Source organism: Strigops habroptila, chromosome 5 (genome assembly GCF_004027225.2).
Source record: "Strigops habroptila isolate Jane chromosome 5, bStrHab1.2.pri, whole genome shotgun sequence".
NCBI classification, from domain to species: domain Eukaryota; kingdom Metazoa; phylum Chordata; class Aves; order Psittaciformes; family Psittacidae; genus Strigops; species Strigops habroptila.
This window is the reverse complement of record NC_044281.2, coordinates 15,049,919-15,074,105: the sequence shown is the minus strand read 5'-3', so window position 1 is coordinate 15,074,105 and position 24,187 is coordinate 15,049,919. Positions and strand designations below refer to the sequence as shown.

The following is a 24,187-nucleotide window of genomic DNA, read 5'->3' as shown; positions in this document are numbered from 1 at the left end:
TGCTAAGGTGTTCTGAGATTGAAATAAAAAACATCCAGCCATCTCTATCTTAGATCTTACTGAACTTAGTTAGAGGCCACTTGTTTATTTAGCTTCCTGTCTAGTCAGTACTTTTCTCTTGAGGGAGCCATATTTTTTGCCTTGAAGTAACTTTTTAAAATAGTCTTGCACCTGACAGTACTGCTTTAGTCATATGTAGCTGTGAGCTGTTGCTTAAAGAAACAGCTTGCTTTTTCTTTAAAGAAAGTCATGTGGTGGTGGTGGGGGAATCAAGGAAAACTTGTGATATGTGTTCTGGTTCAACCCTTCACTATGCAGGAGCAGCTTAATAAAAGATTAGAGAAATGCTGCTTGTGAGATTTGCCTCCCTTTGGTCAGTGTTTTGATGGAAGCTGTAATGCTGCTCAGTTTGCTTGATGCATTTTTACTAACGCTAATGAGGGAGTGGAAGCAAGGGCCTTACAGCAACAGTTAACCATATCTTCTCAAATTCTTACAGACTGTGCAATTATGTGATTACAAATGGATTTTTAATTGCCAAAAAATGCCTTTTTTAAGAGTTAAATGTTAGGTCTGAGGAGTGTTGGAAACACCTGCTTTCAAAAACGAGCCTTCAGACACTGTAATGAACTTGCTTGTCAGTCTTCTGTGCAATATCTTTTTCCCTTCTGGGTGCTTTAAGAGTATACTGTATGTCTTACTTTGTTTTGATCAGTATGTTTTAAGAGTGTGTATATTGGCTAATGATGGATTTTTTTTTTCTGTACAGCATGGTGAAAGATGTTTTAAAATTTTGCACTTTTCTAGGATTTGCAAGTTTGTAACCTGACAATTTTTAACATGCACACTTTTGTATATAATTAGCATTGTATATATTTAACATGAGTTTGAAGCAAATAAAAATAATTGAATGCATAATTTCTCCCTTTATTAATAGTGGAAAAATGAAACTAACAGTGTGGGAGTACACTAAACTAACAACTCTTTAATTTAGCAGGTAAAGCGAGGCAGCAGGAATAGCTGACTCTGTGTCCTGTCTTAATTGTGTTAAATTTTGGTTTTGGCGGGAAAGGAATCAAAGTGGATAAATAAATATACAGATCCTTTCAGACTAAGAATAGCTATGATTACTCAGGTATTGCAATAAAAATTGTCTTTTTGCTGGGAAAGAGTGATGTCTCAGACATGAATTAGGGTGGGGAAAAGAGCCTACTAATGCATATTTATCTTTATTTATAAAGGTAAGGTTCTCTACCCACCCTGGGACTAGAAGGATCTCTTCCCTTTCTCCTCATTGTCTCCCCATTTAGTGACTTTTGCTGCAGAATATGCAAGGCTACAGATTCTGGAAGTTACTGTCATTCAGGAGGAAACTGAAATCTGTTCCAGGCTCATGTTCAGTTGGTTTCTTACCCCTGTAAACAAGAAAAACCATGCTGTGAGCTTCAACAGGAGCTAGGGCTGTGCTTCCATCTGTTACTAGGGATAGAACAAGGCATCCTTATTCATAACAAGCAGAGTTTTGACTGCCTTCCTTGCCTGCATCTCGGGACATATATATTAAATTTCTTAGTAATGTTTATATGACTAAAGACATGAGTTCTTATTCTGGAGTTCAACGCATTAGGGACAAACTGGTATTCCCCTGGCCTTCAGTAACAGAGCTGACTACTGGGGCTCTTTCTGTGAACAGTAACTATAGTTCGGAAGCATAAGCGTTAATGGATGTAACACCATAGCACTTAATGGGTAAGCTAGACATCTGTCATACTGCCTGCTCATTTGGAGCATAAAGCAAATACTCATGTTTTCCCCAAAGAGAAATGGAAGCAAGGGATTAAGTAACTTCTGATGTGAGGGACAGGCAGCACGGGGCCACCAGTCTAATAGTATCTCTCTTCCTTTCTGTCTGAAGGAGGATATCAATTCAAATGAAGCATTTACCTCAAAAACAGACGTGCTCCTGTCACTCCTTGCAAGGTGGCTTTGTCTCCTTCCACTAGCAGCATTGCACCTTCCCGCAAGCCCTAATGTAGGTGGAAACATTTATTGTTATTATCAAGCTATTTGAAAGGCTAGAATGCTTGTCACAAGCAGGCCAGTCTTAGTGCAGCTCACCATGACTACCAGACAAGACATTCACACCTATTTCTAACAAAGATGTCAAGACAAAATTAGGTGAGTTACCTTGCTTTAGAAGCTGGTTTTCTTGTTTATTTTATTTCTTTTAAAGGAGAAACCAGTAAGTGTATTTTTTTCCACAATTACCTCTGCTACCACCATTCTTAGATCCAGTATGGGCCAAGCAACAGCCAGCTGGGTTTGTAAGAACACAAATTATATACTCCAAGCTCAAGCACAGGGACAGGAAACCCTGAGGTCCCACTTTGCCAGACAGACATACTGTAATTATGAACATATTATTGAATGAGCAAATTCAGAAACCTACAGAGATTAAAACAAAATTTAAAGTTAAGAATATCTTCAAAAAGATTACAGGGAGGTATCTTTACCATTTGCATGCACACCACCCCCCACATACAAGACATGACTAGTGGCTGGTGACTGGAAAGATCAGAGCTGCCTCAAATACAGTGTTTTGCATCAGGATTCCAAGCATCTAATGGGCAGAATGCATTTCATTTGTTCTAACCCATTTTTTTGCAAGTGAACAAAATCCAAGCTTGAAGCTCTTGGCAAGAATATAACTAGCCTTCTATGCCACAGTTCTCTAAGGCTTGGAACTTCAGGCAAGGAAACCCACAGTGAAAGCTAACAAGAATGCATATAAATGTTTACCATACTACAGCCATATAAGATCAGTATTAGTTCCTGACTGGAAATTACTACCCACCAGAACTGGAGGCGTGTTTGGTTCTTCATGATACTGGCGAATTCTTTCCTCTCTTGTCTCCTGCAATAATGAATGTAGATTTAGCTGCCCAGGCAGTCAGGTAGGACTTGGAGCTATCCAGTTAGTGCAACATTGAGCAATTTCATAACATTAAACAAAGCAGGCACTTCCCCTCAAGCAGAATGGGGTGACAGGATTGACTTTAATAGATATGTATTTAACCCTTCATCACTAGCAGTAATTGCTGCAGGTTGATCAAACAGAACTCACACCATCCCAACCATGATAAGTCTTAAAACTTACTTCTACTTAATTCAACCAGTGTTTTGGGGTTTTTTGGTTTTTTGTTTGTTTGAACGCTGTTGGTATGTGCTCACCCTCAGAACAAGAGCACTGAAGCAAATGGATGAGATGCCACCTTCATGGAAAGAGGGTAGTGAACCATGAATTTCCACTGATTAAGTATCTGCTTGTTTGTCATCAAGTAGGTATTACACTGAAGAATTTCCTTCTGGGAGAAGCTCTGCCATGTTTCCTAAGAGTTTGCTGCTGAACTGAGCAACAGCAGATGAAGAAATCAAACCAGAAGGATTTGTTGGTAAGGAAACAGGAACACAGCAGGGACTTGGTACAGCACAGAGCTTCCAGCCTCCTCTCGGAGAAAGAGCAAAAGTTATTTATAGGGAGAAGACTGCCTGCTTATCTAGTGACAAGCTGATTAAATGAGTACCTAAACTTCATCTAAATTCTAGCAGCACACCCTGATCCTCCATCTCTTCACTGTCCGCTAATTCTTAATACTTCTCTAACCATGGAGAAATTTTGATTACAAGGAGGGAAGTTTCTGCGCTGTTAAAAGATGCACCACAGAAACTGCTCTCTGAGGAATTGGCTCCTGGCAGGCTATTCAAGAATCAGCTCCTCCATACAGCGGATATGGGTCTTTGTGGTTGCAGTTTCAGCTATACCAGTACATGTGCTTGCTTAGTACTGGACACTACCGGGTGTGCTCTCTTCAAGGACACTGGTCCCTAGGTATTTTCTTACAGAACAAGATTGCATGCAATCCTAAGATCTACCTGGTCTGATAGTTCATTCAGACCTTTAGATATTGAAGTCTCTTAACTATGTTTAACTTAGGACAATTTAGGCAAGACAGGTAGGACTTTGCATTGCCTCTTGATGTTTCAAGTTTACCCCCTTCCCCCACCCCTGCATTTCCGTATCAGGTATGAAGCAACAGTATTTCAGACATTGCAAAGCTTCTGTTTGTGAAAAACACTTTGTTCCACGTCAGTAATGCTGTTGCCAACTCCTCTTCCCACTCAGAGAAAAGCTTTAGGAGGGAGTAAGGTGTTACTGCTTCACTGGCATTTCCAGTTGCTCTAGGGAGCAGATGTTAGACATTCTATAGCTTTTGTAAGGCCTCACAAATGCACACTATCATTAAACCTCTGCACCCTGGTTACTGTGTTAGCTCTGGCATGCTTTACTTACACCCATGTGACTGCTTTTAACATCTGGGTCCAGGTAGTGAGGGTTAATATTAAAAGGAACTAAGCCTAGGGCCTGCAGGGAAGGTGGATAAACAATTGGCATGTCATTGGTAGTATTGATGCTGATGGTAGCAACATTAGTTCCTGCACTGGATCCCATGTAAGGAATCCCATCCTGAAAGACAAAAACAATGATTAGTATGCAGTATCACAACTAGGAACTGCATTTTATAGCATCTTCTATCAGTCTCAGAGACTCAGCAATCAGCTTGAAGTCCTTCTAGCTCATTTCATTGTTAACTTTACAGGTGAAAAGCAGGACAAGAATTCAGGTTTTGACATGGGCAATAGTTTGTATATATCATGGTTGTCAGAGAACTACTTGTTGAATGTCCTGTACTCACAACTCTGACCCCGATACAAGAAAGAACTCATGAGGTTGTCAGTGCATATATTGGACTCCGCTATTAAAAGACTAGTCTACATTGCAGTTTCAGGAAATACATGAACAGGTTTTAACAAGCTTCTGAAGAAAGCAGACTGTCTGAAACTGAGTACAATGGTGCCACAGCATCAGCTTACCAGTACTGTAAGCAGCCAGTTTAGCGCTACTTTTGGTATTACTGCTACGTACATAGTACTATGCTGTACATGGAAGGATTCCATATAAACATGCAAGTATATGGATAATGCTGAACAATTTATAAATATAAGCTACCTTGAGAGAACTGGTGCTAATATAACCAAATAGTTATCTAGACCTCACCAGGACTCGCAACATTTTCTGGCTTTTCTGCCCACAACAGGCACTGGATTTCTTCATATTGAGACAGCCTAGCTAACCTTTCTTCTTGGCAGCTGGCCTCTTCAAACATATGGTGTTTGCATCAATCTGCCTGAAGTCACTTGCACTTCCATATTGCTAAGGGGAACACCTTGCTCCTGTTCTGCTCCATGGATGGCCTACTGTTGCTGGGCCATACAAGATTCACCAGCCGGAATGGGGCTGCTGACCAGAAGGGCTCAATGGCACTCAAACTCATAATTCCAGGTTAAGGGTGTACACAAGGTAATTACACCATTTTCAGCATCAACGGGACATTAAAGGGCATGTCTAAAAGGCACATATGGATCCAGTTCTGTCATCAGTTTATTAGCAAACAACCTGCCACATGAACACGTCTGTATCTATTAAGATACAAAGCGGACATCTCAAGCTGAAAACCAGGTTTTCTGGACATAGATTAAATCTTGCACTTCTCTTCATTAGTATTTTGAGGGGCTTACTTCTAAGGTTACTACACAGCATTGTCCATCACAAAGTCTTGCAGTCCCACATCTGGGAAACTGCCCTAGACAGATCGCTGACCTTAGTCTTTTCAGGCTTCAATGACTAATGACAGCCTTATTTGGCCACAGAATGTAAGTTCACCAGGTTGCATGAGATGGCTCAGTATTTGAAGTATATTAGAAACAAAGATATAGAATCAACCTGGATTAGTCTGAACAACAGCTTATGCATGAGCTCCTGCCATTCACGCTTGGCCCAAGTCCTGTAGTTTTTACCTCAAGAACTCTTTTCCTGATCTCCTGTATCAGACTGTTGTCATAGAGAGCTTTCAGGAGACGGAATGTGTTCCCACCTCCTGCAGAAAGAGAGTCCAGTTTATTTAACATGCTTTCACTGCCACTTTTAATTGCAGCCTTTACAAACTTGGCAGGCTCAATGATTTCTATGCTCTATTCAGGGTAGATTTCACTGCTTTAAGCAGCAGTAAAACCAGAACCTTCAGAAGGATGGTCATCAGGCAGGCCATGGGCTCATGCCCCAGGTCCTTGTGACACTGATGCTCACTGTTTGACAACACTGTTCTAATACCCAGGAGCATGGTATTAGGACTACAGTCAGTTTAAGCACAGTAGCCCTGGATCTTCTTAGAATTGATAATTAAAATTTACTGGAGATGAATTTCCATTAATAAATCTCTAATATTTCTCTACCCACCACTAAATTTAGGGTGTTACTGTTCCCAACTAAAGTACTGTTTTATGTAGTTTCTAATAATTGCTAGATCCAACTTTTTCATTGGTGTCTCTACAGTGCTAGCTCAGAGTAGGACTAATCCAGTGCTCTACATAAACTCTCATCAGGGAGCAAGAAGTAAAACTTACCAATAAATATTGCTTCAGATTTCCTTACAGCTTCCACTGGATCACAAGACTCATGAATGCTGTCCAGCCCATAACCTTAAATGAAAAAAAGTATTTACCTTTGCCACTTCAGTTTGGTGGAAGAACATGGTATGTCCAATCCCTCTCTGCCCACCCCTGACCCTAAGCCAAATGTCTCACCAAACAACCAGGCAAATTTCAGAGAACTCTACAACATAAACCAGAGCATTTGTCTAGCACAGGGCTTCTGCATCCAGCTATACCAATGGAAATGTCTGCTTTATGGATATATGTGCTCAGTGTCCAAGAGCAGAGCATTTCACTCAGCAGGTGCAGGCTCAGGCACAAAGTCCTGCTGAGCATTACTGGCTAGAAAATAAGAGAAGGAAAAAGCTGTCAGTCTTCGGGTTGGCTGTAAGTATGAACAGGATGTCTTGCATTACTAGTGCAAATATCTGATCTGAGAACGGTTTTTGTAATGGTTAAAATGTCTGGCCTTCACAGATTTGTCTTGCTGGGGTTCACTGTGTACAGGAAGTGCCAGGAGAGATGGAAGAACATGGACATGTGATAGCGGCAGTCTTTCTGCAAGGCAAGGAGCAAAGTGTGCTGCTCAGGGAAGTGAGTACTGGCTATTCCTACAGTTACAAATCCAAAGTTATCCTTAATGCTGACAGATATTAGGTGGAGGTGTTGCTGCAGGCTGCTCTGGAAAGATCTTTGCTCAAAGCAAAGCTCGGTTGCTGCTCATCATGGAAATACCTGGCTGGTGGAAGCACATTATAGTAATGGTCTTCACTTAATACCAGTAGTTGCACGGCTTCAGCAGAGGTTTCAGATGTACAGGAACAATCCCCATGTGATTAAGGAGGATGAAAAGATGCCACTTAGTATTTAGGAATAACAAACTTCCTCCCTGCAATGGTTAGAAGTGTTTACAGCAAGATTTCTTCCGGAGGCCTCAAAAGCATCTACTTCTAGGTAGAACTGAGCAAACAACTTCCTGCTGTCCGTAACTCCTCACCGTGCACCAGAGCTAGCCCAACCTTCTCCACCCAGTACAACAACAGACGGCGGCCCGAGGGACCCGGCGCCGGCCCAGCCTTACCCAAGCTTTCAAACTTCGCCCTCGCGGTCCGGGCGTAGGCATCGCGGTCGTGCAGGGCGTAGGGAACGAACAGCACCCGCTTCACCTTCCTGGGGAGGGGAGGGAGAGAGCGCTTAGAGGGGCGGGCGGCGGCCGAGTCAGGGTCCCGCAGCCCCCGCGCAGCGCTTACTCCCCGAGGAAGCTCTTGATGTGCTCCTGGCAGTGGCCCAGGTACCCCCCTCCGTGCAGGGTGGAGTTGGACACCAGCAGCAGCCGCCTCGGGCCCCCCATGCCGCCGCGGGCGGTGCGTGCAGCCACAGCCCTCCCGGCCTGGCGCGGCCCGGCCCGCCCCTTCCTGCCCCGCCGGCGGGCCGCGGGGTGGGGCCCGGCCGCCGCTCCCGCAGCCGCCCCGGACCAGCTTGGCCATGCTGGACTTCGCCATCTTCGCCGTCACTTTCCTGCTCATCCTGGTGGGCGCCGTGCTCTACCTGTACCCGGTAATGCTGCCGGCAGTGGGGAAGGGGGGGCGCAAGGCCCATCCCCCGCTGCAGGCGGGCATGCAGCGAGCGGTTGCGGGGCCGAGCTGCCACCGCGCCCCGGGCGGCCCAGGCCCCTTCCACGTCCCCTGGGCTTCGGCGGGGTTTCGGGCTCGCCCTGGGCTGTGCCCCGGGGTCCGGGTCCTGCCGCGGACGTGGCTGGTGCCGGCGGGAGCGGCTGTTGTGCAGGGCGGCCCGGCCGCGTTCTGTGTGAATCCCGCTTAGGCTTTGTCTGCTCACCTCGCAGTGCTGCACTGTGCGGATCCCCGGCGCAAAATCTGAGTGTAACATCTGCATTGCAAACCTGACCCTCTAAATCTGTGTGCGGGGATCTTTCCTCTAACCAGATGAAGAGTGCTGGTTTACCCACTGGGACCAGACACACACAGTTGATTGGCTTCATAAGCCTTAGCAGATTTGAGGCCTGAAGATGTAGCTTATCCAGCTTTTGGTTAACGTTTGTAAGTAGTGCAGCAGTATTGATGTGGAGAATCCAGTTCTTCTGCTGGAAAACTGGGGGGCTTGTATAAAATCTTACGTTCAAGGAGGTTGATACATTTCCTTTTACTCTAGGCATCTAGGCAAGCATCAGGTATCCCTGGGCTGGCTCCAACTGATGAAAAGTAAGTAGTTTCCATTTCCACATCGATGAAGTTCAGCTTTGGCAGAGGATGCGGTTCATGATCAGATATCTACTTTCTGTTCCTTAGGGATGGCAACCTGCCAGATATCATTGCCAGCAGGAGTTTGCACGAGTTCCTGGTGAACCTTCATGAGAAATATGGCCCATTGGTCTCTTTCTGGTTTGGAAGGCGTCTTGTTGTCAGCCTTGGCTCCATTGATCTCCTGAAACAACATATTAACCCCAACCGGTTGTGTAAGTGTTCTTTGCTTTGTCTTTGAGTCCATTTGTTCCTTGCTGGGCATTCCATGTCTAAGGAAATTAGGGTTTCATTCTAAGTAGAAAGAAAATGAGACTTAGTTTGCAGCTGACATGGTGGTTTAGGTATGTCTTTGATCTTGCTTATTGGACTTGAATATCAGTGACCAAGAGTTGCTGCTGTCCAGTGGCCATCAAGAAATTAGTATGCTTGTGTCTTTTACCATCTCCCTACAGGTGAATGTTTATGGAAAGCATCATGCTCATTAGTCACTTGAAACAGCGAGGCGAAGATCCAGTAGCCACTTGACATACATTTTAAAAGTAGATTGAAATACAATTTAAGAGAGGGAGCTTTGCTAAGTTAGGTCTGAAAACAGCTGTGCTAGTTTGTGATAGCTCCCCTGTGTGGTTCGGTGTGAGGTTTAAAGTATTATTTGAAGAAGTTCTTTAACTTCCATTTTATTTTGGTGTGTAGAATTTTTGTGCTGAAAACCTTTAATGATCTTCCAGTCTCAGAAGTGGTCAGTAGTGCTGGTAGCTGAGTTGACCATCTTAGTCCTGGGAGGGTATTTTAATTTATGGTGTAAGCCTCTTAGGTTACCTGATCGTGTTACCTGATCGTGTAGCCTGTCTTTAGGCATATGCAGGTATTTCAGCTTTATGCTGGGGTTGTGATGGGTAAGCTTCTTGTATAGTTGCATGACAAACTCGAACAAAATGGTGACAATCTGGGGAAGGAGTGGGAGTTAACAAAGATCAGCAAGTCACGGTAGATAGCAGTGACACTCCAGAAGGTGGAAACCCACCCTGAAAAATCTGAATGCACTCAAGTGTATTTGGGGGAAATAGAGCAGACAGTCCCAGAAGTGGTGACAGGCCTCTGAGCAGGCAAGTTCCCTGAAGTGTTCTGAGTTTGGGAGTGCCAAAATACTAGAGAAAACTAAATAAAGTTCCTGGACCTAAATGTGGGAAATGAAGTGACCTAGGCAGCTGCAGGATAGTCTGGTGTCCTGCTATGCCAAGGGCTAAACGTTTTTTTAAGGATGGGGATAAATAAGAAATGTGTGCCTTACTTCTTTGATAATTAGACTAGCAGACAATGAAAGTGATAGAACTGTATTCCTGTCAGAGTTTCGGTTCAGAATTTGCTTGGACATTGCTTGAGTCATCACTGAAGCTGGAGGTAATGGGATATGAGAAGAAGAGGAAGCAAGGCTGGATTGTGTTGGGAAAGTGAAATGCAGTGTTAGGGAGGTGAAATACTCTCATTTATGTTAGCAGCCTGCCTTGATGGCATCCCGTGTCAATACAGGGAAAAGGAGTGAGATGAGTACCCCTGAGGCTGGGTAATAGAAACAGGAAGGGGAGGAGTAAAAGCAGGCTGCATTAATTGCCTGCAGGATGGAAAAAAAGAGAAGGGTATGTTGAGTCATTTATTTTCTGTAGAGAGAAGAAAACATCTTGGCTATTATACAAGATGAACGTGAGCCAGACCTGAAATCCTGTGGATGGCTCTGACCTCTGTACTTGGGCATGATTTTGAATAAAGCAAATGCAAAGAAAGGCTGCCCATGCTCTCACGGAGGTGGCAGCCTGTCAAGTAGGAGGAGCCAGGGAAAGTGTGTTCAGCCCAGCAGAAGGAAAAGCTTATGGGGGTATCCTCATAAAGGCAGCAGCAGCAGGCTTAAGAAGAGTTCTCATGATCTGTACTGAACTCAGACCTGAAAAAGCAGTGATGTCAGTTGTATCAGTGCTTTCCTCTTAGCAGTGATACTTGTCAGAAGTGCTCAAACTTTATTAGAGGTGAGCAATCTTACTATTTTTTCCTGGAGCTTTGAGGTATAAATGGGCACATAGTAGCTGAGCAGTTCTAGCAAAACGTTTTCTGTACCATTTGCTCCCGGGAGATCTGATAAGCAGCCTTCCAGTACATAAAGGGGGCCTATGAGAATGCTGGAGAGGGACTTTTTACAAGAGCATGTAGTGACAGGACAAGGAGGAATGGCTTTAAACTGAGAGAGGGTGGATTTACATTAGACATTAGGAAGAAGTTCTTTACTGTGAGGGTGGTGAGGCACTGGCACAGGTTGCCCAGAGAAGCTGTGGCTGCCCCATCCCTGGCAGTGTTCAAGGCCAGGCTGAATGGGGCTTTGAGAAACCTGGTCTAGTGGAAGGTGCTCCTGTCCATGACAGGGAGTTGGAACTAGGTGAAAGTGTCCCTTCCAACCCAAACCATTCTATGGTTCTGTGAGTCTTCTGAGCACAGAGTGCTGTGGAGCAGGAGACAGCCCACTGTGGACTGGGTTATATCCAACTCCTGACTCTCCAGTGCCACCTGAAAACCCTTGCCATGTGACAACTCCTCAGGCTGATGGGGGTACCTGAGGCCAGGTGCTGCTGAGGCCTGAGGCCTGCTCGTTGGTTTCCAAGTTTGAGGTGTAGGGTTTGGCTCTAAGGAGCATAGAAGAGTTCCTCTCATCTCATGTGTGTGTCTCTCTCCAAGAAGTTTGATATGGCCAAACTTCTTGGAGAGAGAAAGTGAGAGAGAGGTGCTGATGGTGCATCTTTTATGAGAGCCTTGAAGTTGGGCTAATTGCATTAATAGTTATTAACAGGTTCCCAATGCCAGGAGACTGTTTTCCCTCATGCTTAAAGCAGTGTTTGAAGTTGGTATGTTTTCGTAGCTTCTTAGAGCTTGGTTGAGATTAATTTGCAAAGAGAATTGAAAGGAAGTAAAACTTTGCTGCTGATACCAGTGATTCCTGTGAGAGGCTCTGGGGAAGTAGTTCAGGCCTGCAAAGGGTGTGGATGTGAAGAGGGTGGACTAGTTCAGGGTGGCCAGGAGCAGTGGGTTCAGACACCCACTCGGAAGACTCCCATGAATCGATGTTGCCTTTTGGGTTGGGACAATAAACCTGAAGCACATTGGATCTGTAGATGGAGTTATGAGTCCTGGCCTGTGCATTTGTACTGTGCAGCTTCAGAGGTCCTTTCCATCTCTGATGTTCAGTTCTGCGTGGCATCTGTCTTGACTATCCAGAGTTATTTTTTCTCCGTATTTACTTACAGTGGTGTCCAGGACAGCAGTCTGAGGTTCTTGGGATAAAGGGAGATTTCCTTGTAAGTGGAAGGTATGGTCAAAATTTCAATATGAGGACTGAAAACGTAACCCTAGAGATGCATTCAAGACAAGAACAAAGGAAGAAGTCCATTGAAGTGCTGGCAGGCCAGAGCTCTGTCTGGAGAGGCGATTTGCACCTTGTGGAGTCACTAGCCTCCTGCAGCTGCAGAGAAATAGTAGTTTCTCAAATAGTGTGAGGTAGGGCCAGCCCTCAGCAAAGGTCAGCCTGGGCTCTGCAGTACTGAGTTCACAACAGTGAGTGGACTGGTGGCATGGGGCTGCCAGTTTGCACTAGGGACAGGGGAGGAAAAAATGGAGCCCATGGCTCATCCAGCAGGTTTCTTTCATATGCACCAGGAGAACTGCAGTTTCTGCAGGTGACCATCCTCTGGCCTCTCCAAATGCTTCTGCTTGCCAGATTTGCTGTGTGGACTTGACCACCAGCAGTGTGTCTTCCTGGCTACTCCAGCACTCTGCCAGGGCTAGTCAGAACAGAACTGTGGCATGAATAGCAGCAGCCACCACTCCATGGCAAAGTACCACGACAAGGAGGAATTGTCAGCAGCAGCTAGAGTCACATAACAGCCTGCTCCACGTGGAGAGCCTCAGGTACCATCTGCTGTGCCAAATGATGCATACACATACTTCTTGTCACTCAAAGTGAGAAAGGGGGTAAGATCCAGAGCTTAAAAACATTGGAAGGCAAATTATGTGAGAGAAAAGCATTTAGGAAAGTTTGCCAGATATATATAGCAGATATCCTATCTGGTTTCATTAGCTTCTTTTGTGCCATTGGGTAGTAAGTCCTCTCCAGGTGGGAATTGTCTCTTCTTGTCTGTTTGTCCAGTAGCGTAAGGAGTCATTGAATCTCTGCTGGGAATCCTAGATACATCCACAGTTGGTAGAGTCCCAGCCTTGATGTTTTCTGATGCTTCAGAGGTTTCACTCTGCACCTGGGAGAAATAACAGACTGTGATAAACAGTGAAAATACTACTCTTGAAACCCCCCTTGGTTGTTGCTTCCAAATTGTTCCTTAAAGATTCTGCCAGTTCTGCAAGACCCACGGAAAAGTTTATAAAGAGGGAAAAACACAGACCATGCTTTATTGCACAGTTTTGCATTGCCACCTAATTCAGCAAATTTATTAAATAGAGGCCCCTGGTGGTGAAATTCAGAGTGAAAAATCTAACTGAAGTGAGCCATGGATATGGATAACGGAGGATATGTGTTTGTGTCTAGTTTATACACTGTTGCAAGTGTCTGTGTGGAAGGAAGATGGAAAGTAAGGTGATTAGCAGTAGAAAGCATTCTGTAGCTTAGTGGGGGACTGTTTTCTGTAAGAGCTTCCCTGCTGGAGGCAGCCCTGGCTGAGAGAGGTAGGTGTTAGTCTGGGAAGAGCTCATAAGCTGGGAACCCAGTGCATGCAAGAGAAATCACGCAGGAGCAGTAGGGTGTCGGATGAGGTTTTTTCGGGCTGTGAAGTGAGGTAAGGAGTGCAGAGAGCCAGTTCTGGCTAAGTATCTCATGCGAGCTGATATATCTTGAGTGCATAGCCATGGTCAGTGCAGGAGGATGCACCAGATGTCAAGGGTGCTAGAGAGCTGCAGATCAGGCTGGAGGAGAAGGGGAAAGAGCATGCCACGCTCACTGTTGTCACCAAGTCAGTGGCACAACCAGTTGGGAACTGGTAAGCTGGGAACAAGCTTGCCAGGCATTATTACTAAAGAGTTACTTGGTAGAGCCAGCAGGCAACCTCTGCAGGAGGAGCTGGTTGCAGGATGGTACCCTGCCACAGAGAAGAGACCTTATGAGGTTCCAGCCCACACTGAGCAGGAGAAGCTTGACACCCTGAAGAAGCTGTTCCTGGGAGAAGGAGCCATGCCTTCCTCACTGCCTAGAAGTGGCAGTGCCTGATTGAAGATATTGCTGGTTTCATCATCCCTGTGCTGTGTAACTGACTTTCAAATGGTGTTTCCTGTATTTGTTTTCAGTGGATCCCTTTGAGACAATGCTAAAGTCCCTCTTGAGGTATCAGTCCAACCTCAGTGGGGATACAGGAGAGAGCCACATGAGGAGAAAGCTGTATGAAAACGGTGTGACCAAGTCCTTGCAGAGTAATTGTGCTCTCATCCAGAAGGTATGTAACTGTCTTTGTACACGTTCACAGGAAATTTTAGTGAGAATGATCACTAGGATAAGGGGCCTGCATTCAAATTAGTGCTGGAACTATAAACATCTGAGACAGTGAACAGCCTCTGCCCATTCAAGCACAGTGTGAATATTTGGTTTCTATTAGCCTCACTGAGTTAGGCGGAAGGGTGATCTTGGTGATGCTTTTATGCCAAGATGCCAGATGCAGTTAAATATACTGGAGAATCTGGATTCTAGATTTATTTCCCAGTACAGGAGGGAGGACCAAAGAACCACCTGTTGGGTCCACAAACAGCTGAAGAACTGTTCTGTTGACTCAGTCCAGCAGCCAGAATATGTTTTCTCATCTGGAGCTACTAGAATTAAAGGGTTTAAGGTTTCTTTTGCGACAAAGGGAACAAGAGAGGACAGGCACGCCCTACTGGGGGAAAACCTTGAGAAGAGGCAGAAGATAGGAGGCTAAAATGTTACTGATAAATTAACAATGGAAGGAAACCCTGGAAAGAATGTAGCTTCATGCTATAGCCGTGAAAGTGCGGTCTGCCTTAGGAACTGGGTGAGAATGTCTCCAGGGTGTGTTTGGTAAATAGGATGCTGATATTGCTATTGCCAACTAATGGTTCCTTCCCTCTCAAGCTGTCAGAAGAGTTGCTAGCCAAATGGCTCTCCCTCCCTGAGGCACAGCATGTGCCACTCTGCCAGCACATGCTGGGCTTCGCCATGAAGTCTGTCACGCAGACAGCTATGGGCAGCAGCTTTGAAGATGACGGGGAAGTCATCCGATTCCGCAGGTACCATGATGCAGTAAGTGTCACAAAGATCCAGGAAATTTCCTATTGTATTTTTCCATGCCAGTAGCACACAACTTGTGTCATTGTACAGTTTAGTACAAGCTACTGCAGAGTCTTTAACGTTGAGGTTAAGAGCTTGAAGGCTCTACCTCAATTGTCCCAGGCTTAAACTATCAGAAAGATCCTACTGTTAATCCTGCTGTCATTAGTCTAAGGTGTTTCTAAAGGGTCTGTGGGGATCAGTAACCTAGATCCAATGGCAGTCGAGAGCTATTTGGTACCTAAGTTGGTTAAACTCTACTGGGACTGCCAGTGGAACTTCTTTTCAAAGATCTTCTGAAGTCTCTGTGGCATTGTGGAGAAAGGAAAATCTGAGGAGGTCCCAAGCTCTGTCCTCATCTGGGGATGTTAAAACTGCTGCTGATAGGGTCAGAAAGAAGCAATTCCGTTTCCCATTCAAGGTTCCCATGCCTTTTCCCCTACAGTTGTTATTATAGTTGTTTCATTTCAACTCAATTTCAGCTATCATAGGCGTAATATCTGGAATGGGATATGGTGTCCTAAAGAGGAGAGCAGTTCCATATTCACAGGAAGTCTTTATTTTATTTGGTGTTTTCATTTTCCTGAATAGGAAAGAGTACAAGTGTCCCAGCAGTCTCAGCCTGTGGTGAGTGGTGGTGCTCTTCTCTTTTTCCTTCTTTCAGATCTGGTCAGAGATTGGGAAAGGTTTCTTGGATGGGTCCCTTGACAAAAACATGACTAGGAAGAAGCTCTACGAAGATGGTAGGTTCTTCCCAAATCATAATCTTCCTCCCACTCTGATTAATACTTAGAGTTAGCTAGTGTATGGAAGCACTTTGTTTGCCCAGCTGTTTTGGCTTTTCTGCAGAGTTGGTCATCATGCCATAAGCTGTAAGATGTGTCCTCCTTACTCTCACACAGGATCATTGTTTTGGAGTTGAGTGACAAGCCTGCCATTGTGCAAGAAGTCTGTAGGTCTAGAACTCTAGTTCCAGGTCTAGTTCTAGGATCTCTCCAGTCTGGAGACTGCTAGAGGATCCTGGGAAGTACTGGGGTGTGCTTGCTCCCTTCCTATTCTGTTTCCTAGTGTCCGCTTTTGACCTCTTTTGGAGGCAGGCAACTGTTCTAGACAGAGACAAATGGAGCCACTTGATTTGGCCTATATGGTCATTCTTATGATGCAGCGTTTGGTGAATGCACTGCCAGAGAGTCACTCACAGGCTAGAAGGCACAAGTACAGAGGTTAGTTTTTTTGATATTTTAGGATTTGATGGATACCTTTTATGTGATAGCCTCTGATGTGCTGTTTCAAGGTAACATGATTTTCAGGTCTGTTATGGCAGTGCTTTTGTTTCTGATTATTTCACACTAAGTTATTTTTCAGTTATTCCATCTTTTTTGTTGTTAATAGTTAATCCTTTCGGTACTGATTGATAAAATGCTGAACAAAAGTAGCTTGTATCTAGAACTAAGGGTTTGCTTGTAAATCCTCCAGTCCCAGTGTTTCTTTCTTTATGTTGCGGGATCTGTGAGTTTCAGAACCTGAGGACAACCTAAGCTCCATTAAACTGAGCTGCTCCCATGGGCACTTGTTCAGGACTGTTCCTGAGTTGTAGTAGGATGATAGTGAGGGTTGGTGTTTAAGTGTTGCTGGCCTTCCTATGCAGAGAGGAGGGAGGAGGGGTAGTTCTAAAATAAAGGGGCTGGATTGGGCCTTGGTAATTTGAGTTTCAGATCCAACTTCTGCTCTGCGTTTCGTGGCTAGTCTTGAGGAGGTCATTTAAATGAGTCAGCAAATGGCATCTAGGTCCCTAACTCTCCCTAGTTCCCGCAACACCACCAAGAGTTAGGCACCCAAATATCTTCCTATGTGTGGCTCTTTGTGCCAAAACGCTCCCACGTTTTCCCCACCTTCCTCTCTCTGTTTTTGCATACTCTTTAGCACAGAACCGTCCTCTTGAATGATGGCTGTAGAACCTCTAGCAAAAGGGACAACATCAGTGGCTGGAGGTGCTGTCACACTTTAGTAATTATAACTTTAAAGCTCATGCAACTGTTGTTATCTGGCTCAAACATTATTTTATATGGGGGCTGATTAATCACGTTCTCTGATGGTTCAACACTGCTGTTTGAACAACACTGTTGTTTGTTGTTTGCCCCTTACATGATTTCAGCTCACAGAGTACATGTCTTGGTTACGCCTGTAAGGGCAGCTTTGTGTAGGCAACCTGTCTTACTTGGTTCCTACATTTTCAACTGAATTGGAGACACCGCCTTCCAAATTGACAGTAACGTGTAACAGAGGCTGCTTCTGTAAGTGAGCCCAGCAGGGACAGCTGGTCTGAAAATCTGCTTGGGGAGATGGATTTGCTTCTCTTCAGCGCTCAGGGTGACCACGTTTTAAAATAAACATTTCTTCTTGCTTCCAAAGCTCTGATGGAGATGGAATCCACCTTAAGGAAAGTTACAAAGGAACGCCGAGGCAGATCATTCAACAGGCACGTCTTTGTAGACACCTTGCTGCAAGGGAACCTGAGTGACCAGCAGGTCTGTGCAGTTTTTATGTCATGACACGGTAATGGAGTTTCGCTAGATGGGCAGCTCATTACACTGCAGCCTTTGATTGATTTAAGTTTTTGCAGTAGGGCAGATTTTTTACTAAAGCAGGGTTTCTTGCTCTTTTTTTCCACTCCTACAATGTTTAATTGCATTAGACTTTGATAGCTTTCCTTGCCACTGCTTCATTGCTATTTTTATAAACCAGAAGTATGTTAATATTAAGCATGTCTTATGTGCCATTCCAGTGGAAGCTCCATATAGAGTTCATGCCATGTCTTCTAGATGTGTTTCCTGCTCTCTTTGCACTAAAGGGATTTCATGTGCTTGAGTGGAGAATGTGCCACTTCTTTTTTATCTTTACAGTCTTACGATCTTCATTCTCTGAAGTAGGTTTTATTTCCTAGATTCTGGAAGATACAATGATTTTCTCCTTGGCAGGATGCATAATCACTGCTAACTGTAAGTACTGATTGTAGGTAACTTTTCATCCTTACATTCAGCTGTCTAAGACTGTGTATGATGACATGAGACTTATTCTAGGCTAATAAAGAATTATATTCATCATTCTCTTTCTCCTGAGCTACAGATGTATAGAAGAGGCTAATTTTTACATCAGACTCTCGACACAGGCTCACAGCTAGTGAGCTGAAACTAAACTGTTTGACAGCCTTCCCAGTCTTTTGGTGAACCTTAGAATTTCTTCCCATTGCATTTTGCTTGCACTCTAACCCGAGCCAACTGATGCTAAATTTGATGAAAAAGCACCAGGGGATGTAAGCCACAAAGATCATGTTGTAAAATAAGTTCTGGCACATGGAAAAGAAATTCAGGCAGAGTACTGGAATCTGACTGGCTGTTTTGAATTTCTGGAGGATAGTTGTGTTCCATGTGTGGAAGACTTAAAAAGGAGCTACTCTGGGATTTGTGCAAAGGTTATGGTGGGAAACAAAAATACGAACTGGAGCTGAGTAACATCTCTTATGATAGGGGGATGATTATCAAGTCATTGATTATCGTATCTCAGCCAGTGGGGCTGGGACTCCAAAGAAAACCTCACAGGTGCAGCTGCGTGTTAAAGAACGTGCAGAGTAAATTTGGCAACTATGATAAAACTCTCCCCAGAGAATATCCTCTCCAAGTACTCCAGGAAGACTGTAATTTTAAGGGGCTTAAATCCTCAGGGATTCCAGATAGTTCTCATGAATAGATAGTTTGGACTGGTAGAAACATTTCCTTGTAGCTTTAGGGAAACTGCATCTTACATGCTTATTCCTTATGCAAGGTTTCTTTTTCACTTTGCTACTGAAGATACTTTCTGTTGACTACCTCACAAAAAGATGTAAGGGAGACAAGTGCTGGCCAGCCTGCTGCGGAGAGTTGTACTGGAGCCCCAGTTCAACTGTGCTTGGAGTACTTGCCTGAGATGTGCTGGGGAAGCCTCCTAAATAAAGGAATTTTCTGATGCTTTGGACAAACCAGCCTTTTATTCGCATGGTTTGTCTGATAACCCTGGTTCCCCAAGGCTGCGGGGCTGTGTGGTCCCTTCCCCAGAACTGTGAGGGGGAACGGCTCACTGCACAGCTCCCAGCTCCCTAAGCTCCTCATAGTATTGGAAAGAATTTTAGGTTGCACGGTCTTTACTGCCACTGAATGCAGAATCAGTAGAGCCTGCTGTGAACAGAGGTCACTCTTTTCTGGATCAAGAAGTCATGTTGCAAATACATGGAAGTGAGGAAACTGAATGCAGTTTATAAAGGATTGAATCTTGTGGGTTCAGTCTTGTCTTAATTTCTTCCCCAGTGTGTACCTGGGCAGTCTATTTCCTGACAACCTCAGAAGATGTTCAGCAGAATCTCTACAAGGAGATGGACCGTGTTCTGGGGAAGGGGCCAATTACACATGAGAAAATCGAGCAGCTCAGGTGGGTCCCATGGAAGGAACAGCGGAGGAAGGTTACTTCATGTGGTGGGGACAGGGTCTTCATGTGCTGGAGCCTGATGTCCAGCCTAGACTGGGCCAGAAGGCGGCATCCAAAAGCTACTCCCTTCTTTTTTTCTGGAAGGGATCAAACCACAAGCACAGAGAGAACCTGCTGAAGGGCTCCAGGTGTGGGGACCAAGCTGCTCTCTTCAGGGTGTCTATAGGAAACCCTTTAGGTTCATCAGCAGAGGAGAGGACAGAATCAATGCCCTGGCTGCCAGGCCACACTGCCAGGCCACAATTTGTTTGCTTACTGTCGTGTTTGGTTTCTGATCTAGTTTTCCAAAAGTGGAGGTAATCAGTCATTTTAGTGGTTAGATTCATGTTAGACATATTTAGAGAGAAAGCATGGAATAGTCTTCTTTTCAAAGGGCTACAGGATGATGACTGATCAGCAGTGTGCCTTTATTTTATTTTGCATTTGTTGATGCAACTGTGTGCATTTTGTGTTGGACTAGTGTTAGAGTTTCAGTAGGGGAGTACTGAGTGTGTGGGTTTCTTGCTGCTTTTTGTATGAGTGAGAGGTCCAGGAAAGGGGCTGGTGTGTTTATACTTTTTAGCAGAGTTTGTTTTGTTTAAAATCTGAAAAAAAAACCAGGTGTGGTAAAGAGAGATTTTGATAACCTTCCCTAAAAGCTGACAATGAGATTTAATGCTTCTTGCAAAGATGTTGAGACTCCTTGCCAGAAAAAAATGAAGTGCCTCAGTGTGGTTTGAGACAGCTCCAGGAGCAGACTGTGACCCCAAATACAGCAAGTGACTCAGCTCTCCCTGCTGCCATAAGGACATGGACAAGCTTTTCTCTGGGAGGGTTAAAGTGACCAAATCTTACTGATTGTAGATACTGTCGGCAAGTCCTGTGTGAGACAGTGCGGACGGCGAAGCTTACTCCCATTGCTGCACAGCTGCAGGAGCTGGAGGGCAGAGTTGACCAGCATACTATCCCCAAAGAGGTAGGGCCATACGGGAAGCACTAGGTCACTCTCCTTTCCTGTAGGGGAATTTGCTGTTTCCTTTTCTTCCCGTGGAGGGGTGAGGCAGGAAGACCATTTCTTCTGATGCGGTTGAACCTGAGCAGCTGTCTGTCATCTGAATGTACAGTTTAGCTCAAAGTTTGCCCTGCATTTCCTCTGTGGGAGAAGCTCTGGGGATTCATGTTTTCCTGCTGAGCCTATTTGCTTACAGTTCTGGATCCACCAGGGATGAATCATCTTTTGAAGGGGCTTATGGGCTCAGTTGTGCATAAAAGAGCAAGATTTCAGGCTTGATCATATCACCCATGTTTCCCACACAGTGTGGTACTTTCTTCCGTTGCAGAGAATAAAACAGTCCATACATACATGCCACCAAGAGTAGAGGAATGCAATCAGACCCTCTCTAACTACCAACAGTTGCAACCTGGGCCTTAGAAGTTAAAATCCTAACATCTGGGCATGGATTATGGAAATCTGTAGATGAATATAGCATATTATCTTTTTAATCCACCTAATAAATCTGAGTAGTCTACAGAATAATCGTCACCCAGCAGGGCTGTCGAGACATGTCTTTAATTGTGCATTTCCTTCTGCTCTGACATACATGTCCTAATTTTCTTTGCAGACACTTGTGCTTTATGCTCTTGGTGTGATGCTGCAGGATAGTTCATCTTGGCCGTCACCATATAAGTATGTAGAATCAAGACTTTTATTGCAACTAATTCATTTTGGTTTTTTAATTAATATTCTTTAGATCTTGGAGCACAGCCTGTTTGGCTGCAGGACCTGCCTTAAGCAGATCCTGTAGATGAAAGGGAGTCTGTAAGAAGATCAGTTTATGAAGGTCTTGGTTTGTTTGTCTCTATGGGTGGGATTTTGGGTCAGTTCAAGTCATGATCCTCCCATGCTCCAGTCTGCGTGTGCATGTGTGTATGTGTAATAGTTTAATAAAAAACTACTTTTGCGTGCACGCACGCACACAGCTTCTGTGGCAAATGCCAGTAAATCCTTTTTAAGGTTTTCTGTGAGAGAGAAACAGTGATTTGCATGGCTTTGGACTTGCTACTTGTCATCATGACGCAAAGGAGGAAATGTCAGTCTGAAGTTTTATTTTTCCAGGAGGAAGGGAAATGTTACCTCATTTCTTCTATCTGTGAGAACAAAACTGGATCTAGGCCAGTATTTCAGAGGTTAAAGAAAAAATTGCTGTAGCTTCCTATGGCCTCCAGGTGGCAAATATTAACGTGTGTATGACTTGCTTCATTCACTTGGGCTGGGAAAAAATGTGGGTCAGTTATTCTAGACAGAGAGAACAGGCAGCTGAGATTTAGCAGAAAGAATAGAGCCTTTAGAACAGCACTTGTCCTCTCCTGCAAGCGTAGCACTTACAAAAGGGTCAGGCATTGATGCACTGATCTACGAGCATCTTGGCAGGGATTGCCCACTAGAATAGGACACGCACTGTGTTTAGGAAGGGTTTACTGAGGCCTTGTGGGAGGGACCGTGAGGACTGCTGTGAACACTGTGTTTATTCCAAGGAGAAGGGGGCTGTGGTTTAGCCTGAGGTAGATGTGTATTTCAGTGGCAGAGATCAGCTGTTAGTGATCCTTTTACCTACCTACCTACCTACCGTACAAAAATACTGTGTGTGGCTGTTTGCCCTCCCTATTTTTTTGCTAGGCGAATGCATTTTCTTTCCTATTACAACATCTCTAATTTGCTTCTTCAGTTCAGGGAAATGTAAATTTGATGCTGCTTTTACTGAGCGTCAGCATCTACATACCTTTTCACCTTGGTAGAAGCAGAGCTTGGATGTTCAGGCAGCTAGCCAAAGGCTTGAAGTATAATCAGAAAGATTTAGCAGAAAGTGAAAGAGAACTGACTTCCATCCATCAAATTTCCTGATTGCTCTTTTTGTATATATATTTAAATTGAATTATATTTTATTAGTTTCCCTGTGGTCAGTTGATTATGGGAATCTTGTTTTAACTCATGCCAGCCCTGGATAATAGTTTTCTCACAGCCTTCACCATCCTAATGCTGGAAACCGCTTTTCTCACTTGAATGAGTCACCAGCTTCTCTCCCCCAGCACGTACGCATACACACACCAGCTGCTTGAAGAGAAGGGTGAGGGGCAAGTTGAAAAGGGAAGTATTTTTGGAAGTGATAGAGAAAGCGACATGGGGAGAGAGAGAGGAAGACAAATCAGATTGTGTGTGCCCTGGAGGGGAATAGAGGGCAGGTAGCAGTATCAGCTCAGCTGTGTACTCAGGCTAAATACCCACTGCTGAGGGGTAATGCATATTATTTCCAGCCCTGTGTCACACTAACTCAGTTTATCAGCATTTTGACCAAGCTGGGACACAGCTGAGCAGCTGGGAACATCGATGGAGTGGATGCACAGTTGCCTTCATATATCTGTATGGAATTACCCAGCATAATTTAGAGAGAGCAAATTAGTGAGATTCTGTCTTTCATTGCCAGTTTCTTTACTCATGTGTGTGTGCACATGTGTCTGGGGAAAGGATCCTGTGCCCACATAGAAAGCCTCAGTGTATTTTGTCTTTCATAGGTTTGACCCAGAAAGATTCAATGAGGAATCAGCCATGAAAAACCTCTCCTTGTTGGGTTTTTCAGGAAGCCAGGAGTGCCCGGAGTTGAGGTGAGCACAAGGAAGGAGGTCTTTGTGAATGTCTGTGGCAAACAGGAGAGAAGGTGCTTTCAGCCTCTTCCTGTTACTGCTGAGGCAATCTGGCCAAGCTGGCAGTTGTTCTTTGGCAGATTTACATCATAGCAAGGGTTTTACTCTTTTTTTTTTTCTCCTGCCTCTTCCCTCAGGTTTGCCTATATGGTGGCTACAGTTCTGCTGAGTGTCCTGGTAAGGAAACTGTTTCTCCACCCAGTGAAAGGACAAGTCATGGAGACAAAATATGAGCTGGTAACCTCACCAAAGGAAGAAGCATGGATAACAGTGTCTAAGAGAAGCTAAGAGCAAGCATAACAAGGGGCTAAAAATGCCAGCAATGGAGTTCTGACCAAGGGTTTTAGGGGGTATCATGCTGGTACTATGCTGACTCAGCCAAGGAATTTTACATCCAGATTTTGTTACCTTCCACATTCTTAACCATATGCCTCTTTTGGGTACTTTTTCTAACTCAACCAGTAGTCATATTAAAGTAGATTTCACCTGTATGCCTTTTTTACATTTGCTTTTGGATCTCTTTGCAAAGGAAGCAAGAAAAGCTTGCAGTGGTGTATATATGAGCTGTTGGGAGTCAGCTAAAGGCCAAAACTCTGGTTAATCCAGTCCCTTTTCTACAGCAGCCAGAGTTAGGTAAGAGTGCCTCTCTTACCCAGTGGAATGCTTCTTCATGGATTAGAGAAGACCTTGGAGACACAAGGACAAATCCTTTCTCAATATAGAGGTATTTATATTCAAAGTGTCTTTCCTTCCCTTGAGCTATAGCTAAAATTGTCAAGAAGAGCAGATATATCTTGTGAAATGTGTGAGTGTATGTGAGAGAGAGGGAAAGAGAGAAATGAAGCAGGGTGGGAATTGC

The 24,187-nt window shown here is 44.4% G+C and overlaps 3 protein-coding genes across 4 annotated transcripts in view; 2 read left to right on the top strand and 1 right to left on the bottom strand.

Moving 5' to 3' along the window:
- Window positions 1–906: 906 nt before the first annotated feature.
- LOC115608728 (alpha-aspartyl dipeptidase-like) lies at window positions 907–7,971 on the bottom strand. The gene is made up of 8 exons (XM_030488007.1): window positions 7,800–7,971; window positions 7,631–7,719; window positions 6,523–6,597; window positions 5,917–5,996; window positions 4,352–4,525; window positions 2,855–2,914; window positions 1,945–2,027; window positions 907–1,415 (listed from the first exon to the last, which is right to left on the bottom strand). Exons 1-8 carry the CDS (start codon window positions 7,898–7,900, stop codon window positions 1,337–1,339), a joined length of 741 nt encoding a protein of 246 aa, XP_030343867.1. The 5' UTR covers window positions 7,901–7,971; the 3' UTR covers window positions 907–1,336.
- Window positions 7,905–23,819, top strand: LOC115608727 (cytochrome P450 20A1). Of its 2 annotated transcripts, none has more exons than XM_030488005.1 (13): window positions 7,905–8,106; window positions 8,719–8,768; window positions 8,856–9,022; window positions 14,142–14,287; window positions 14,938–15,105; window positions 15,797–15,875; window positions 17,545–17,660; window positions 18,077–18,131; window positions 19,473–19,593; window positions 20,494–20,605; window positions 21,252–21,316; window positions 23,200–23,289; window positions 23,466–23,819. In XM_030488005.1, the coding sequence occupies exons 1-13, from the start codon at window positions 8,035–8,037 to the stop codon at window positions 23,614–23,616; spliced, it is 1,392 nt and encodes a 463-aa protein (XP_030343865.1). In that variant the 5' UTR covers window positions 7,905–8,034; the 3' UTR covers window positions 23,617–23,819. The 2 variants fall into 2 exon arrangements, with proteins under 2 accessions (XP_030343865.1, XP_030343866.1); XM_030488006.1 differs by having other exon boundaries at window positions 7,965–8,079.
- Window positions 23,820–23,906: 87 nt separating this feature from the next.
- The window catches only part of ABI2 (abl interactor 2), an 85,378-nt gene continuing 85,097 nt past the window's right edge, over window positions 23,907–24,187 (top strand). Inside the window, exon 1 of the mRNA XM_030488000.2 lies at window positions 23,907–24,052. The gene's annotated coding sequence lies outside the window, so the exon portion shown is untranslated. The remainder of the gene's footprint in view (window positions 24,053–24,187) is intronic.

What these genes read in the sequence shown, in the direction of transcription:
- LOC115608727 (XM_030488005.1), top strand. Translation starts at nt 8,035, where the DNA reads ATGCTGGACTTCGCCATCTTCGCCGTCACTTTCCTGCTCATCCTGGTG. An exon ending in GGAACCTGAGTGACCAGCAG is followed by an intron (nt 17,661 to 18,076) that starts GTCTGTGCAGTT and finishes TTTATTTCCTAG; the next exon opens with ATTCTGGAAGATACAATGAT. An exon ending in AGCATACTATCCCCAAAGAG is followed by an intron (nt 20,606 to 21,251) that starts GTAGGGCCATAC and finishes TTTTCTTTGCAG; the next exon opens with ACACTTGTGCTTTATGCTCT.
- LOC115608728 (XM_030488007.1), bottom strand. Translation starts at nt 7,900, where the DNA reads ATGGGGGGCCCGAGGCGGCTGCTGCTGGTGTCCAACTCCACCCTGCAC. An exon ending in CAAACACGCCTCCAGTTCTG is followed by an intron (nt 2,028 to 2,854) that starts GTGGGTAGTAAT and finishes CACCTACATTAG; the next exon opens with GGCTTGCGGGAAGGTGCAAT. An exon ending in GGAGCACGTCTGTTTTTGAG is followed by an intron (nt 1,416 to 1,944) that starts GTAAATGCTTCA and finishes TCTTGTTTACAG; the next exon opens with GGGTAAGAAACCAACTGAAC.